This window comes from Erpetoichthys calabaricus, chromosome 8 (assembly GCF_900747795.2).
Source record: "Erpetoichthys calabaricus chromosome 8, fErpCal1.3, whole genome shotgun sequence".
NCBI lineage: Eukaryota > Metazoa > Chordata > Cladistia > Polypteriformes > Polypteridae > Erpetoichthys > Erpetoichthys calabaricus.
This window is the reverse complement of record NC_041401.2, coordinates 46,696,404-46,714,381: the sequence shown is the minus strand read 5'-3', so window position 1 is coordinate 46,714,381 and position 17,978 is coordinate 46,696,404. Positions and strand designations below refer to the sequence as shown.

Here is a 17,978-nt window from a genome sequence, read left to right as displayed (position 1 = left end):
GGTCCCCAGCTACTGGACAATGTTGTGAGGATAAGCACTGTCTCCCGATTAACTGGAATTGGGTAAGCAGGTTAGAGAGTGGATACACTGTTTTTTTTCCTCTGATCACAGTGATATCAAATATTATCAGTCTACTTTCTCTTTCCTTCTTTTTTCGGCCTTCATTTCCAATTAGACTATGTTATTTAACTCATTATCCAACTTGACAGTGACTACCTGGGTGTTCTCTGGAGCAAACTCCATACCCAGAAATATACCAGCAAACTCTAATAAAGAGTGAAGAAGGGTTATTTGTTATAATTAACCAAAGAGACTTAATAGGGGATGAAATGGAAGTAATACACAAAGAAGAAACAAAATGGCTAAGGATATACGTTTATGGGTCTTACTAAACATTTCCAGGCTAACTGCCCGATTATAAAATTGAAGTGGTTTTTCTTTGCCAATAAGGCTTTATCTTCATCTCGCAATTCTTCCTCCTCCTCCAACTACAAACTGGTATAGTAGTTTGTCAACTTCTGTGAAGTTTAGCTTCTGTATGTTGATCTCACTGTGTTTCTTTTACAAGGTATTTGATGGTAGTAGATTTAATGGATACTGCGCTCTCATCTGACTCATAAAAATGTGAAGTCCCAAAGTTGTGGCCAGTCTGCTAACAGAGGGGATAGTGGTTTGTGTGAGAGTGTAGTCAGAGCTATGGTAGCTCCATGGTCAAACCTGCCGCAGACTCGCTACACTCTTATGAGGATGCAATATCAATGCAATGTAACCAACAGACACACCAAGTGAGCTTTATCTACAGTATCTGTTTATGTTATACTAGCTGTTCTACCCAGCTTCTCCCAGAAGAATGATAAATTTGCGTTACATGCGTAAAAAAAATAAATAGTAGATGTGACACTTATGACCTCCTCATTGGGGCATAATATTTTCATCTTATTTAGCATCTAGTGCTTCTGAGTTTATTAAACCCTTGCTAAATTTTACTATGAAATTAAATGTAAGATTAGGGAAATATACTGTTAAAACAACCGTAAAATATTGACCTGCAAACTTAAAAATCTCGTTCTTTTTCAACACGCTTAAATATTTAAAATTTCTATATTATTATTGTGGTCAACATAAACACCTGATAATTGGTGTTGTTTTGCTATTCAGTCATTTGTAACTCTTTTGAAGCAAAAATCATGTCTGTAACATGTAATGTTCTGGTGAAATTGAGGGTAAATGGCACAAACATCCAGTGAAAATCTCAACTTTTAGTGCGGTTTTTGTCAATTTTTATTTTTTCTAGACATTTATACATTGGAAATCTTGGTTTGGAACTCATTTTGATCCTCACAAAGAAAGGTGGTTCATATGCTTTTTTTTCCTGCTTACTGTCAAGAAGTTCGACAGACAAAAGCGCGCAGGCAGCTCTCCATTTTTGTCATGTGTGCAGTGTGTATCCCGCAGTTGACGCATTCCTAATTGGCATGTGCAATGCGCTTCACTCAGATATTACCGCTCTTCTTTTTCTGTCAAATGTAGTGCGTGCCCACTCAGCTGTTTATTTCCTGTTAGCCACGGCCACTGCCCGTACAGCCATTTTCCATGAGGAGGGCCAGAGGCCCAATTAATTTCTGGGGTAGCGCACCCCTCCAATATTTTTACTATAGGAGACATATTACGTCACAAGCTCTCGATTATGACCAAGATTAGGGTTTAAGGCCCAGTGGTTTGTGAGTTTTTGCATGACAAATAACACTTAGGTTTTTATTTATATAGATATTCAGACTTAGACTATATCATAAATAACTGTCAATTTTTGTATGAATAGGTGTGGTGGTTTTCGTGTTATACTTGAACAGACAGATAACAAAAAAATCAAATATTTAAATGCACCACAATGTATGAAATTGAATTTAAATGTGTCTTGTAAGTTGTAACATTTGAATTAGTTTGGAAGAGGTATTAATGCATAACAGAAGTAAGAGTCATACTTTATAATAAATTATACCTGTTACCTGCCTTACATCCTTTCCATTTAATATAAATAATTAATATTGAACATTAATATTTAACTATAGCTGTAAATCTTTCTTAAGCCTGTTATCATATGTCATTGGTTAAGATCATAACAACATTATTGTTCAAAATCTCAGAATAATATCAGCATACCAAGCAATGAAAACTCTTTGGAACTTTTTGCTTACTCGCCACACAGTGTACTAAATATATATATATCATATTTTACATGTAGATATTACTGGCAATGTATGAAATGCAGGCATTGTATAGAATGCCTGGCATATTTAAGCAAAGTATGAAATATCCAAATTATTTTAATATTATATATACTTTCCCTAGGCATTGTTTGTAATACCTAGGCATTATATTAGAATGAAAAATGCTATTTAGGCAAAGTATTGTCTTTTGGCATTGCATTGAATGCCTAGGAAATGCGTGACATATTAATCGTTTCATACTTTGACATCCAATTTTCGGCATTCTATACATTGCCTAGGCATTCTATACAATGCCTGCATTTCATACATTGTCGGCAACATATATATAAAATCTTATAATTGCCAGTTTAAAATGTAATATTTCAAGATGGTAATGCATTTGGAAAACCTTTTTTGTTTATTTCCCAGGTTGTGGTTCAGGACATTCCAACTGCCAGCTGCTATTCTTTTACTGATCCTCACATCGTGACATTTGATGGCAGGTAATACACAAATCTTTAAAAAATTTTAGCAAGTGTTTATTTTAAATTAATTTATAAATATATGCAGATCATTTCACATGCATACACTATTGCTTAACATCAAGCATTACTTTTAACTAATCTGTCGTGTAAATCCCATGCTTGATGCTGCTTGTCTTATACTTGACTTGACTTCTTCAAACAGTAGGCTGGCAACATATATTTTAGTAATATTCCTCAATGTGTCACAGGGAATGGCGTGTTCAGCAGCAATCTGATAATCCTCAAAGGCACAAAACTGTTTACAAAATTAAAGAATAACTGCAAGTTCTGCAAAAGCAAAGAAAATTGATTGACAGGACGATTTAACTTATAATTTACTTTAAGTCTCGCAATCCTGATCTGAATTGGATGGGTTTAAAAATGCCTGAATGGATTTAACTGAAGTATTTATCGATGGACATTTTCCTCTTCAAAATGTGAACCAACAAATATTAGTATATATTTTTCAATCAGTATGTGTTAAACAGAGGAGCAATTCAAGCACCAAATCAGCTTTGCAAAGTGTATTACCCTGATTTCTAATTTACGCAGGCCTAAAATTACATAACATTTTCAAACCCACTTTATTCATTTCAGTGTCACAGGGGCCTGGAGCCTACCCGGGTAGCACTAGGCAGGCACATCACAGCCTATCGCAGACTGCTAACTTATATAAAAAGGAAGAGCATAGTAATTATAAAGGCCTTTGTGGATTTTAAATAGCTTTAAAATTGAAACTGCAATGAACTAAGCTGATTATTTAAATCCAGAAGCTGCTGATTCAGATGTAAATTATTTTTTTATGTTATCATTTAATGAAAACTGACTATCTTTTGCTGATCATTATTAGTTATTATTGATTTTACTGATTAATAACGAGTTAAACCTTTGATTCGAAATGATAATTTAATAAAACATACTTTTTAGATCTTAGCATTTTATATAATTGTGATATCATCCTGTACCACGATGTGATGTACCCAGAGAGGAGGGACTAGGTTGTGCAGCTGCAGAAGTTTGGAAGGACAGATTGAAAAATCCAAGCCTTCCTAATAACAGTCAAAAGGTGTTGAGCCCCCTTCAATTCATCAGTGGTTAAGGCTGTTCATCCCCTAATTAAATTGGGTGATATCTGCATCCAAGCAACTGGATAACTAGTGTCTATCATTCTGTGAGATGTCACAACATTCTTAAGCCCTTTGAATCTAGTTGTGGGTTATAGAGGTTTGAGGCTATCTGGACTGCAACCTTTGCTAAGTAGTCAGAATTTTACCGAGCTCCCTCTTCCACACACTCACACGGTACCAGTTTAGAATCTAACACTTATATTTTTGGGAAGAGTTAAAGTAGAGAAGAGGGTGCAGAGAAAGACTCCTTGCAGCCAAAAATAGAATGTGTAAACTCCTAACAGTCAACAGCCTGATGTGGTATTCATTTCCAGCATGCTTGGTCCACAAGGCAATAACACTGACCTTTGTGCCTCTCCATATCACAACTCATTGCATTTTAAAATGTTGAAATACTTCAAAATTGGGTTAGAATAATTTATAATACTTGAGTTTTGGAGAGAGATATTTACTCATTGAGTTTTGTAGTCTGGTTGAACAAACAGGAATGTTCTGCTCTCATCAAAATTGTTTGAATGTTCTATGTGTTCAACTGTTGGTGAATTGAGTGTGATCGTCACAGTTTGATCACCACCGGGTTTGGAGTTTGGGGGGATTGTGGCTATCAGGGGATCGAGTGTAGTGGCGACTCTTTGCAGTCCAATGCCAACCCACTACCATTATAAACAGTAGCAAATCATGACCCATGTATGGCAGCTGAGAAACACTTCTAATGTTAAACTGAATTAAATACGTTCATAATGTTGCAGTAGTGGGATATGCACAGAATAATACTGTGTCTGGTTTAGAACTGAGGCTCAAGTCAGAGCAGGTAAAGAGTAGTAATCAGGGAAGGGATCATACACCTGATATAAATAATAATAATAATAATAATAATAATAATTCATTACATTTAAATAGCGCTTTTCTCAGTACTCAAAGCTCTATCCACACAGGGAGGAACCGGGAAGCAAACCCACAATCTTCCACAGTCTCCTTACTGCAAAGCAGCAGCACTACCACTGCAAAAATCTCCACAAAAATAATGTTTAAAAATAAACAACAAGTAGTAGACACAAAATCTGGATCCAAAATGTAGGTAAAGTAAAAATACACAGAATTCAAAGCCATAAGACAATGTTAAAGCCCTTTCTTTTACACTGCTGGTGATGTTAGTGGACAGGCAGAGCTTTATTTTAGTGATGTGTATGCAGAACATAGAATAATGAGTATGAGGGTTCAAGAACTGAGAAGTGTTTTGGCTTCCAAAACAGATGTATGACATGGAGAATGTTCTCTGCTATTAAAACAGTCTGCCATGTTGAGCTAAACCAGACTGGCAACTTTAAATTGTGTTAAGAGTTAGCATTAGATTCAAAATCAAAAGCAATTTTTGGGTTTATTGATTCGTTATTTTTTTGTGCCCTGTCTTCCTTTTTTCTTAGTCATATCTGTATGTTAATGATAACTGTCAGTTGACTTACATTTTGCTATCTGTGATACTTATAAAGCAGCTACCCTGTGTAGAGTTGTTAATCTTTTTAAAATTATTTAAATCATTAAATCACTTCCTTTATCAAAGCTGTATATCATAAAAATCTATGAAATAGTTGAAAGGAAGTATGATGTGATTAGTAGGGGGCATGGCAGGACCCCAACTCCAGACAAATCCACCAAAACACAAGTCCTGTGTTCAAATGAAAAGTTGATTTGTATAAGTACCTTACAAAGGGCTGCCTTCTTGTAATTGTAAACACAGGCACAATTCCTTCTCTTTCCACTCTGCCAGGTGAGCTTAGTCCTCTTCCACCCAACTCGCCTGAAAGAGGTTGAGTGGCTTCTATTATCTTAGACCCATTAGTACTTTTGGTGCTAAGGCATAGCCCTACAAAGAAAGGATCATGGATCCCTGCAGCATCCCCTGGCGGCATTCACAAAACCTGACAAGACTGCCCCAAGGGACTACCATTCCCAGCATGCCTTGCAGGTTTCCATACAAGTAGTATTGCCCAGGGATTCTGCCACCTAGTGTGCCAGGGCCACATATAGTTCTGACAGGTTGTCTCCCCCATTCTTGGCTTACATCAGTGTACCCGTCCTGGCATCTTGTGCCTATCTTCTGGCTGAGGCAGGACGATCTTCACCTTCCTTCTCATGCTTCTGAATGGCTGGTCTCCCATCCAGGTAAGGAGCCTTGGCCCATCTTACCCGGGACACCTACCCATGTACACTGTCCATCACAATGTGAATTTAGAAATATAGATTTAAAGAAGTACAACTGAGGCTGGTAATGGGTGTTTTTGAATTTTGTCATTGAATGCCATAAACATTTGCTAAGGAGCGGTTTGGTGGGGTAGTGGTTATCAGTCCTGTACTACATTTCCAGAATTCTGTATTTGAATTCCAGCCCTGTCACTGTTTCCTCCTAAAGACATGTCTGTAGGTTACCTCGTGGCTCGGTTTCTGTGTTAGTTATTCCTGTGATGGACTGACATCAAACACTGTTATCGGTATGTGTGGACTGTTTAAACTTGTATGCAAATTTAATAAAAATAATGTTAACATAAACCGGATTTTCTCATTACAGCATTCAGCTAAATTTTTGCAAGATAACACGTGGACTTTATTAAAATATAACTGGAGAATATATTTTGACAAATCCGCTCGAACAGGACAAGCAGACCTCAAAAGTGGGGCCCCATTAGGCCTGGGGAACTACAGGGCAAGCAAGTTCCTGCCTTGCATCTGAAAATACTGGGATAGTCTGCTGTCTCCTATGACCTTATAGTAGGTTCAGAAGATGGACAGATGGATAGATTAAAGTAAATTTCTCATTTGGATGTGAGTGGGTAATATTGTAATGTTTAAAACCACATTATGCAAAATCAAGCCATTAAGCTGATGCTTGCTTATACTATGCTCATATTCACTCAATCTGATGTGTGTCATTTGTTCCTGAAACAGAAGTTGTAATTATAACTCATGTTTTGAATATTTTTTATAACTGGAGAAAAATCCATTAGAGATTTGAAGTACGTGAAAGAAAATACACAGGTAGTACTATCAGTTTCTGATATAACATTTTTGTTATATAAGAAGTTCCCAAGAAAGGAGAACACTTTTCTTTTCTTCAGTGGTTTCTATATTGTAAAATTTTCAGACTTGCCAACATGTAAATGGAAAGTATGATGGTCAGCAAAACAGGCCATTCTCAAATCGGCTTAATCCAATTCAGCATCCTACAGGGGCTGTGGCCTTTTCTGGAAGCAACAAGTACAAAGCAGGAAATAATCCTGAAAGGACAGAGTCACCTTATATACTCAAGCACATACCTACCCACACTCACCCTTGGCCATTTTGGAATCACTAGTTATCCTAACCTGTATGTGGGAGGAAAACAGAAGTACCTAGAGGAAAATTCAAGCAGTCACTATTATCCATCCATCTGCCAACCTGCTGAATCCAAACACAGGGTCACAGGGGTCTGCTGGCTCATGTTTTATAACTTCTCAAATTACTACTGGTACATGAACAGCTAGATGAATTAATTCATTTCGGATAATGAATGTCAAAGTATTTTTAGGTATTTTATGTAATCCATCCATCCATCCATTGTCTAACCCGCTGAATCCGAACACAGGGTCACGGGGGTCTGCTGGAGCCAATCCCAGCCAGCACAGGGCACAAGGCAGGAACCAATCCCAGGCAGGGTGCCAACTCACCACAGGACACACACACACACACACCAAGCACACACACTAGGGTCAATTTAGAATCACCAATCCACCTAACCTTCATGTCTTTGGACTGTGGGAGGAAACCAGAGCGCCCGGAGGAAACCCACGCAGACACAGGGAGAACATGCAAACTCCATGCAGGGAGGACCCGGGAAGTGAACCCAGGTCTCCTTACTGCGAGGCAGCAATGCTACCACTGCGCCAACGTGCTGCCCTAGACACTATTATGATTGATATTTTTTATTAATATTTTATAAGTCCTACTGAGAATATTTTACAGTTCTTCCTAAGCAATTATATGTATGTTTTTTGGGTCACATAAATAATTTCTAACAATATTTCTTTTCCTTTATGTTGCTTTCAAACAGTTATGAATTTTTTGCATTATTTTTCAATGTCATCTTGATTTTTATTTGTGCCATTATTTTATGAGTTGCTAGGATGCATTCCCAGTTGCTGGGGATGTGGCCTTTGGAGACTGCAGTCCCTGATGTCATTGATGTCAGAAGTTATAAGATTATCTGTAACAACCTTTCCATATGCGAGTCTGCGGATATTCAAATTAACACAACCTTCGTGCGCACATTAGTTTTAATTCTTGACCTCCGCATTGTTTTTTTTTTCTCTAGGGTTCTCACTTAATGATTTAGATTAGTTGAAAGGTAGGACTGCTTTTCTGGTTTTCAGTCTCTGCTCATCTTACATTTCCTCTCTTGGCCATCCCTTTTAGCCCTGGTAGTCAACTCTGTGAGGCTTAACAGAAACAGGGAGAATTCCCAGGCTCCACACAGACATTTGCCAGGTGTAAGATGTAAACAAAGGGTGCAGGATTTGTGAGAAAGTAGTTTTAATCACAATCGAAAAAGGAAAATCCAAAATAACTGTTTCAGGATATTTAACATTTTTTCATTTTTTAAAGTCCTGTGGGTTTTTGTTGTCTTAAGAACTACTTCAGTTATGTTTATCCAAAGTGGTTTAGTGAGTAATTCTGACATTTTTGTAAATTCTGGGGTGGGGTATGGAGATTGTGTATTCCTCCTATGTTTAGATGGATACTTCAGCTTGTACATGATAAGGAATACAGTAATTTAGGATGACTGCATCCATTTTGTTCTGCACTCTCTTCTTCCTACTCATAAACAACTTTTTGGTTTAATATTTTTATTACTTTGCATTGTTTTTGCCAAATCAGCAGTCAAGATAAAAAAATGATAAATAACGTGTTCATAACCATTGTATTATGGAGATAGAGGAGAATGTTAATTCAGCCCTCCGTCTATCCATTTTCAAAGCAGTTTTACATACAAGGAAGGAACTAAGCCTGAATAGAGCACTAAGTCATCACAGTGCATCTTTATACACACTCGCAAGCTCACTTATACAGAGGCAGTCACCGCTTAACCTGAAATGCTGTACATATTTTTAGGATTTGGGAAGGGTTCCTGCAGAAAAACATTTGCTGGAGAGCATACCTACTCACACATACTGTACAGAGAACAAGCCAGAATGATGAAGCTGCACAGCCAACAATACTAACAGCTTAAAAAATTGATTTTCTCATACCAACCTCACATGATATAAATTAGAACAAAAACCTAAAAAAGATTTGGAAAGGGAGATGTCAAATACTTAAACTAGAAAAAAATCCAAATTATGCAAAATTATTTAGTGGGCAGTTACAATAAGAATGAGAGAACACATCGGAAAGGTTTGGGATACCAGTGGTAACTCTACTTAATTTGCATCTGCAAAGGTAGTAAAAAAATTAAACAAATAAAACGAGTAGTGGGTTTTCAACATCTTTCTCAATGGTCGTCCCTTGTCTGATGCCATCTTGAAGAGCCAATGGACTTTATCTAGTCAGGAGGTGGAGAGACAGGCAAAATAATTGGTCGTCTTCTTGGTCTTGGTCCTCCTGGCTGAAGGTGAGAAGGAAAAAATTACCTGCTGTTCTTTTTATTTCAGTTTCTAGAAGAGGACTATATTTGTGCATATACAGTAACAACAATCAAATTTAAAGGAATACTTGATATTGGAAAATTATATTGTTAATACAGTATGTTACTTAAACCATGTATGTTGTAGTGATTGCTGAAAACTATTTTTATGCAGTTTGGAAATAACAAAAGCTTCTGAATAAATAGAAGTCTATGGTGACCATCATTAAACAACAGCAAACAATGTCAAAATGTCCATGAAAAATGTTACTTACATTATTCACATGTGAAGTCACCCAGTTGTATGCTCATAATGTCCCAAACACATGTAGTTTTAACTAAAATATTGTTAAATACTACAGTGGGCTGGTGTCCCTGCCTGGTGTTTGTTTCCTGCCTTGCGCCCTGTGTTGGCTGGGATTGGCTCCAGCAGACCCCCGTGACCCTTTAGTTAGGATATAGCGGGTTGGATAATGGATGGATATTGTTAAATAAATCATTTTTGTAAAACATTCCCATGAACTAAAATGGAACGTGTTCAGATATGAAAGAGCATTTGGGTTCAATTGTTACTTTAGAAGCTCTGATCACACTTTGTTTTTGTTTTTTATGCAATCCACATGTACTCTGCTGGATTAAATCCTAGATGTCTTTATTTGGTGTAATGAACAATCCGAAGGCTTGTTCCTAACTAGGTAACATCAGATCCAATGCTCCCCTGTTCCTGTTTAGCAAGCAAAGGGATCCTAGTATTTTTTTTCAAGAATAGCATACTCATTTTTTTTTCTTTTCAGCTCTGTACAGGCCACTTATTGTTGCCACTTCTCCCTCTTCTGGGTGCCTAACATCCAGCAGAAAAATAACTATTAACCAATTTGTACACATTAAGATTGTTGGTCTTGCCAGGCTAGCATTATACTGCATGTGCCAAAGATATGAGTAAAGCTCCAAGCATTAAGATGCATTACACTATATGACTCAAGTATGTGGGCTTTCCTTTACAAGCTGCAGGGAATATATGATAACAGGAATGGAAGGAAAAAACTGACTTAAACCGGATACACGACTGTGATTTTAAGTAGACTTAGCAGATGTCAGAAAGATGAAAAGCTCCAGAAGGGATCCTTTGATTAGAATGGTGAGTCAGCATATGTTCAGAAGATTACTCTACAGCCTAAAGTCCAACAGGCCAACACTTAATGGACCCTGGAATAACTTAAATGAGCCATGCCAATGTACATTATTGTTTTTTTTTGTTATTTTTGGTTACCCAAAGCCTAATAAGCAAAAGTGAAATGGATTTACATTATCTCTTCACCGCTTACCGCCAGTGATTGAATTTACATATGTATCTAGCAGTATTTGTTCATTATTTATTTTCCAGTTGACGTCAATGAAATCCGTTCCAGCAATGATGCCCACAGACTCTGGATTAATATGTGGTGCTCATCTGCCACAACCTTTTTTCTTGCATTTCTATGGTTCAAGGAAAGCTTCCACTATTTTTTTTTATAAAAAGCATATTTACTCTTTGATTTAGGGAATGTACTGGCATGTATACAAAAATAAGATGTACGATATATTAAATTCATTATGTTATAAACCAGATACTCATGTATATTGGTTTAATGACCTGGATTTTCTTCATTTTTATTGCTGCTTAAGCACAACAGTTAGATTGCCTTGTTTTCATATTAGTTACGGTGCTGGTAGGTCAGGGCCTTGGATCACTAAAAACATGAATACCCCCCTAATTCAGGAAAACAAAATATTCTAGTCAAATTTCATCACCTCTCATTTTCTTTCAAGATTCCCAGTGTTCTATAAAAGAGACGGTTATACAGAGCTTAAGCACCAAATTTCTATATGATGAGTGATTATACACTTTGTGTACTCCAAACTCCATTAAATTATTTTCTATAAAGGTAGTGCATTTGAGTGAGGGCTTTACAAGCAATTACCTATGTATTGTGAGAGCTATGTGTGTATATAGCTGTTTATACGACAAAAGAGAAATATTCTTAGTAGCTTTCGCATACAGTATACCACCTGTTTATTTGCTAGATTGTTATATGCAGTAATTATAAGAAGAAGAAAATAAGCAGAATATTTTATGTTGTGTCTAATAAGAAGAAACACAATCCACAGATTGTATTATATGTAGCACTTTTCAATAGTGACCACTATCCCAAGTAGAGAGGTACAGCTGAAGTGTTTACATGAATTTTCTACAAAGGACCACAGTCAGGTTACATGTCTATATACAAGAGGAGATGAGAATTGAACTGTCTAGCAGTTTAGCTGTCTTGTAGTGTCCCACTACTGACACTGTGTGACCATGAATAAGTCACTTCACCTGCCAGTTCTCCAATTGGAAAAACAAATGTAATCAATTGTATTGTAAGTTGCTTTGGATGAATAATTATCCTACAGACAACATTATGTACACAAAAAATAAATGTTTGGTTCATTATATACAGTGTGACTAGGTAGAAAAAAACAAGGGATGCCAATGAAATGTTGGGATGCCAACTGGGCAACCTTGTTTAATCAGAAACGAACAAAAAATAAATAAATAAATCTACTCTCTATATACTGTATATAATCCTATGCCTAAAAGTGCACTGATTTTGTGCAACGATTTTATGTCATGCTTTAAATCGGGCTTATTTTATAACCTACATATATATATTTGGTATCATTCTTTTCAGAATTTGTTGAACTTTAATGTGATGTTGTTAGATTTTCAGATTCTTATTCCATTTTTAAATTATAAACTAAAAAATATCAAGAACTCACATCCTGCGAGATGAGACTTTGTGCCAACAGATTTAACCACGCCCGGGGCCAGAAATAAAGCATAAAGAGTAGGACAGCTGCTGTACCGGCTTTTAAATGTTCGAAGTACAGTAAAAGCAGTAATCCAGCAGCTGATTGAGTGAAAATGAGGTAAAAAAAAATGTATTTGTTTCCCATTGTATCACCATTTAAGAGGGGGTTTCGGATGAGCGGCCGCGTCTCCTTAGGGTGCATTCATCCCCCCTCTTCACAATGCGAGGGGCAGAGACGCAAACTGGCTAGCAGTTAGCGCAGGCCAGGGGGGGTTGGCAAGCGAAGCGAGCAGGGGGAAAACCCCCTAGTAAATAAATAAAATGAGATCGTGCCCTTGGCACTCAGATTATACTGGCTTCAGTTATCACACGGATATGGCATTTCAGCAGGAGCTGTGTCACTATTGAGGTCCAGTTCCAAAATGAATGTCTGTTTCCAGATACCACCTGTTTTGATTGTGGGGTGAAGCCGTCTCCGGGCACTGTGGGCAGGGCTAGGCAATATCCTGGGGTCTTCTCAGAACTGCGGTGGAAAGAGAGGAAACATTGTGCCAATGTCCCCTCTTGTCCCAAAGTGATATAGCTTATCTTCTCAGAGCCTGAAAATATGGCCTCAGGTTCACATATGTGACAATAGTATTACACTTTTTTATTTTTATTGTACTTGGGTGAACCATTGGTACTTGTGCAGTGTTGCCTGTTGTTTTTATGGAACTACAGTATATTTGTGTTTGTTATCTTACCATTCATGCATCAGATCACAAAACCAAAATCCATCTGTAGGGACACGAGTAGCAGGGACCTAACTTAAGCCGATGTTACATTACGTGAGTTTTTGATATGAGGTAATGTATGTCAGATTTGTCCACCTCAGCAGCTCATCTTGGAACCATGTCAGTTTACACAACTGAAAAAGCATAGTCCCTGTCATATTTACCAACTGAGTGCTAGCCTTCTGGTGCAGTTGTGCTTGGCCCCTTTTTCTGACACCCAATAGTGTGCTGCCTGACGGACTTGATGCTGTTCCAAGTGTTTAACAGCTGCGATGAGTTCCATTTTGTAATGGTTCTTAAATTCTGAGACATCAGCCAGACAAATGTTTCTTCTGTTAGTGAGATCAAAAGCCCCAGTGATGCCTGATGGAGCTGGCACTGTACTGGTGCTGTCCGAAGGGTTAACAGCTTTGGCGAGTTTAACCACGGTCTTGGCCTCGGCCCTTTTTTTAGTTTTTTTTTTTTTTTTCCCATTTTGTTTTAGAATGTAAAACACAAGACATCAGAAAGACATGCCTTTCTTCAGTTTGTGATGTTCAGAACACGCATGTTCCTTATTCTTCATCACTTTGCATAACTTCTGGATAAGCATTCATTGGTTGTCAGCATTCAGAACCCTCCGCTCCAACTAAAGTGAAAATCAAACCTGCTTGATTTTATCGTGGCCAGTCACAAACTGGTTGGTCTCAGTTGTTAGGTTTGTCCCATTAAGTGAATGGCTTCAAGAGAGCAGACCACCGACAACCTCCGACTGGCTAAGATTGTGTAAACGAAGGCTGGAAAACTCATGAAATGCGACATTGGCTTTAGCAGCATCAGAAGCAAATCAGAAACAATTAATTTGAAAAATATTTTCTCTAGAGCACTTCCTTAAATGAAAATAAGACTACATTTATATATGTATGATAGTGGGTTTTGTTTGACATTTTATGCACATGGTATGCCAGTGCTTTATTTCTTTATTTGGTGTGCAATAGGAAGGTGTGGAAATGCTTATACTGCAGAAACAACATAGTGGTGAATATTTTTGATGCTGTACTTGTAAAAGCAAACTGATTTCAAAAGTAATGCGTTTGATCTTAGTTGAAACCTTCCTATCAGCTACTTAGGAAGTATAGTTTTCAAATTTTGTTTCTGACCTTGCATTTTATTTTATCCTTTTGGTTTTGGTGTTTGGTGTAAAACCTAAGCCTATTCAGTTATGTTTCTTTTGAAAAGTAAAACTGAATTGAGAGAAAAGAAAATGACATTTACAATCAAAATATACTTCATTCACAGGTTACATAATATACAGAAGAAGAATATTGTAAACTGCATAGCTTTATATTTTCAGATTTTAAAGACCTCCACAACCCAAGACAAAAGGTGGAAACGAGAAAAGCACTTATTCATAAAATATACCTGTGTGCATTTGCATGCACACTTTACATCAACAATAAATTACAGTTATCATCTTTATCGTCACTGGCAGATAATCTGACTATGTGCAAATATAAAGCTAACTCAGTCCATTACAGAAAAAAGCTGGTTGAGGATCCACTGAGGCTTTGCTTAACCTTTTCCAGTTTCACAAAATGTATATCTATACATTCTAACTTTTCTATATCCCCAAACCAATGGGAATGAAAGGTAGAAGTGTAGACTATTTCCGGTGAGTAAGGATAAGACAGTGTGCTAGCCAAGTAAAAAGGCCATGTGATTCACCTGCTCTTTAGATAAAAGTACATTATCTGGGAGAACTCCAAAAACAACACTCAGGGGTTTTGGCACAATAGGAATGCAAAAGAAGGGGGAGATCTTCAAATATTGCCATCCACAATGGTGGTAATTTGGCACAAGACCTAAACATACTGTATGTCCTGGTGAACCTGGCATGCTTCTACATCTAGATTCATTTTAGCTAGTTTCATTTTGCATGTGTGCAGTTGATGCAGCACATATAAATACAGAGGACATGTGAAGTTTATTGTCTATGTGGCAAAAATAAATGCCAACAAAAGAATTAGAGACATAAAAAGTTGAAACAATTATGAAATATTTGTAAAAAAAACCCACAGTAGCCTCAAACTGTGCTTTGGATCAGTACCCACACACAACCCTGAAACTGTATATACTTCACATATGCCAAGTGTCACACTTCATCCATTGGCTGAGCCTGTTTAAGTAAATTCTATGTTTGTGGGAGACTGTGGCATAATTCCTGCTGGAAGGGACAAGGACAAACCTTAGACAAGGCAACAGACCATGACAGGGCACACATGCTCAAACTAAGCCAAGTTAGAGTCGCATAACAACCTAGTATGTCAATCTTTGGCATGTGAAAGAAAAGACAAGACAAGACAACCTAGCAAAAAATCCAGAAGGACGCTGGGAGAAAGTACATATGGCATTCAGAATATTTAATTTATCATGAGCTGTTTTCCATTTTGAAAGAACATACAAAGACAAAATCATTTAACAATTACAATTTAATTAGGGGACACATGTATCACTCTTTAAATGGCTTCTTAAAGTTTTCTGTTCCAATTTTTCAAGAGACTATAATATCTCTTTTCAATTATGATTGAAAAAACACCAACACAGCCAATGACTGGTACCCTATATTAAGAAAGAAAAACAAACACAAAAAGCATCTCCTTCCTGCTGTTTTTTCACTGGCCAGTAGCTTTGCCACATGTTGCTCTTTGCACTTGTGTCCTCCCATTTATAGACACCATGATAAATATCCCTCTGAGCCAAACTCCTTCTCCCCAAGTGAATACCTGACCTTTACACATTGAATGGTTATCATATAACAGCTCAGTGCATTTGAGTCCTCTTACACTCTCCATTACTGAGCTTCACTCTCGATGGTGAAGTTCTTTCTTACGCCACCAATCTGATGAATCAGTATCATGAAAGCAAATGTGAAGAGGTTTGTTTTGAAAAGCCAGCACTCTATCTGTGAGCTGAAAACCCTCAATAACAGAAACTTGGATGCTGATCTTCATATTAAGAGCAGAAAACAGCCTTGTTCACCAATAAATCCAAAGGAGAACTCATTTCTCCCAAGTGTCTCTTTGGGTTATAGACTGTGAGAGGTTATTGTGTTAAAAAGCACATTTCACTTGAGCCTAGTTGAACCAGCATGGTTCTTTGCTCAACATAGATCTGTCTGTCATAAGCTAAATTACTTCCCAGGCCAACCTGCAAGGTTTCCATGAATCAAGGACCATCTGAAGCAAGAATTTAAGTGTATGTGGCAAGTTAACAGATAAAAACATACAGTAACAGATTCAGAGGTTCTGAGTTTTTCAAATCTTGTTGTTTTTCCTAAAAAAGGACCATGGAGGATTAATTAATTTAAAATGGTTTTGTTGATTCAGAACACATAGTATAAGAAAGTTGTTAAAGCTTATGAATGTTTGCTATTTTTTTGGACTTTGTTCTAAGTTCCCTTTCTATGTGCTAATTCCCAATATGGGTTTTTAAGGCTCTCAATCAGATTTTTCCATTTCTTTATCCTCTTTAAAAATATTTTTAGTTATTGGAAATTATTCTGCAACTTTCCTCTCCCCATTTTACTTATGCTGGGACTCATGATATAACACTGGTTACTAAAGAGCTTAGTGCTGAAAATCACATGTTTGATGTCACCAGCACAGCATTGTAAAAATAAGGGCTTTGGATTTGCCATCATCCAATGTTTTGGGTATACCAAGCCAAACCTTTTTGCTATTTAGTGCTCTTGAAAATTTATGTCTTCATGACTTTTGAATTTTATAATAAGACTAAGATTTTTCGGTTTAGTTTTAAGGATCAATAGGACTGACTTTTGGTTACAAATTTCTGGCTTGCTCACACATTTCCTCTTCTGGTCTCCTCCCATTAAATCTTGTTGCCTTTCCCATTGCAAGGTATAACAGATGTGTGTTAAATATAAAGGTCAGCAAATTAAGTACTGCTATAGTTGTCTTTAAAATAACCCTCCAGTAAGGAACGGGCCTGCTCCAAAAAAAGATCTTTTGGGAGGGTATCTGAAATTCTAAGTGAGGTAGTGATATTTTGGTTAAAACTGAGCTGTTGGCACTTCCCAATTAAAACCTTATATTCGATTTCAGTCCAAATAATCAAGTAACAAGAAACAATAACTAAAATATAGTAATGTATTATAACATCAGTTAGATTCCTTACTTAATTAATTCATATTCGCTATCTTATTAATAACCTTTACCCAAATAGTAACAATATCAGGGTTTACGTCCCAAGTCCTCCCTGCATGGAGTTTGCATGCTCTTCTCTTGTCTGCGTTGGTTTTGTCCAGGTGGTTCAGTTGCCTCCCACAGGCCAAAGACGTGCCAGTTAGGTGAATTGGCGACACTAAATTGGCCCTAGTGTGTGTCTGTTGTGTGGGTGTGTGTTTGTGTGTATTCGTCCTGCGATGGACTGTCGCCCTGTCCAGTGTTTGTACCTTCCTTGTGCCCAGTGCCAGCTTAGATAGGCCCAAACCCCAACTCAACCCTATCCTGGATTAAGTGGGTTTGAAAATGACATGACATCACAAATAAAATATAATATGAATATATTTTTGACTTCCTCCAACATTTACCTACCTTAACAGATTCATGCAGTATATGTTCGATAGAACTTATTGGTAAATGTTACTTTATATACTGTAATACTGTATGTGTAATGTCAATTCCTTTATTAAATGTACAATATTGACTTAAAACAAAAATTAAACCATCAGTTATCATAACTGTTACACTAACATTAAGAAATTACCAAAAAAGACAGCAAGAAAATTACAAAAGGTGCTCTGTTTCTCCAGTATTTACCATTTAAACCACAGAGTGTAGTCAGAGTTAGTATGAATTGGATGGG

General features: G+C 37.1%; 1 protein-coding gene across 1 annotated transcript in view; it reads left to right on the top strand.

The window, feature by feature from the left end:
• si:ch211-246m6.5 (von Willebrand factor D and EGF domain-containing protein) overlaps nucleotides 1–17,978 on the top strand; it is a 393,193-nt gene that overhangs the window by 159,207 nt on the left and 216,008 nt on the right. The window contains exon 9 of the mRNA XM_028806510.2: nucleotides 2,637–2,710. Within this exon, the coding sequence (XP_028662343.1) occupies nucleotides 2,637–2,710 (74 nt within the window). The remainder of the gene's footprint in view (nucleotides 1–2,636; nucleotides 2,711–17,978) is intronic.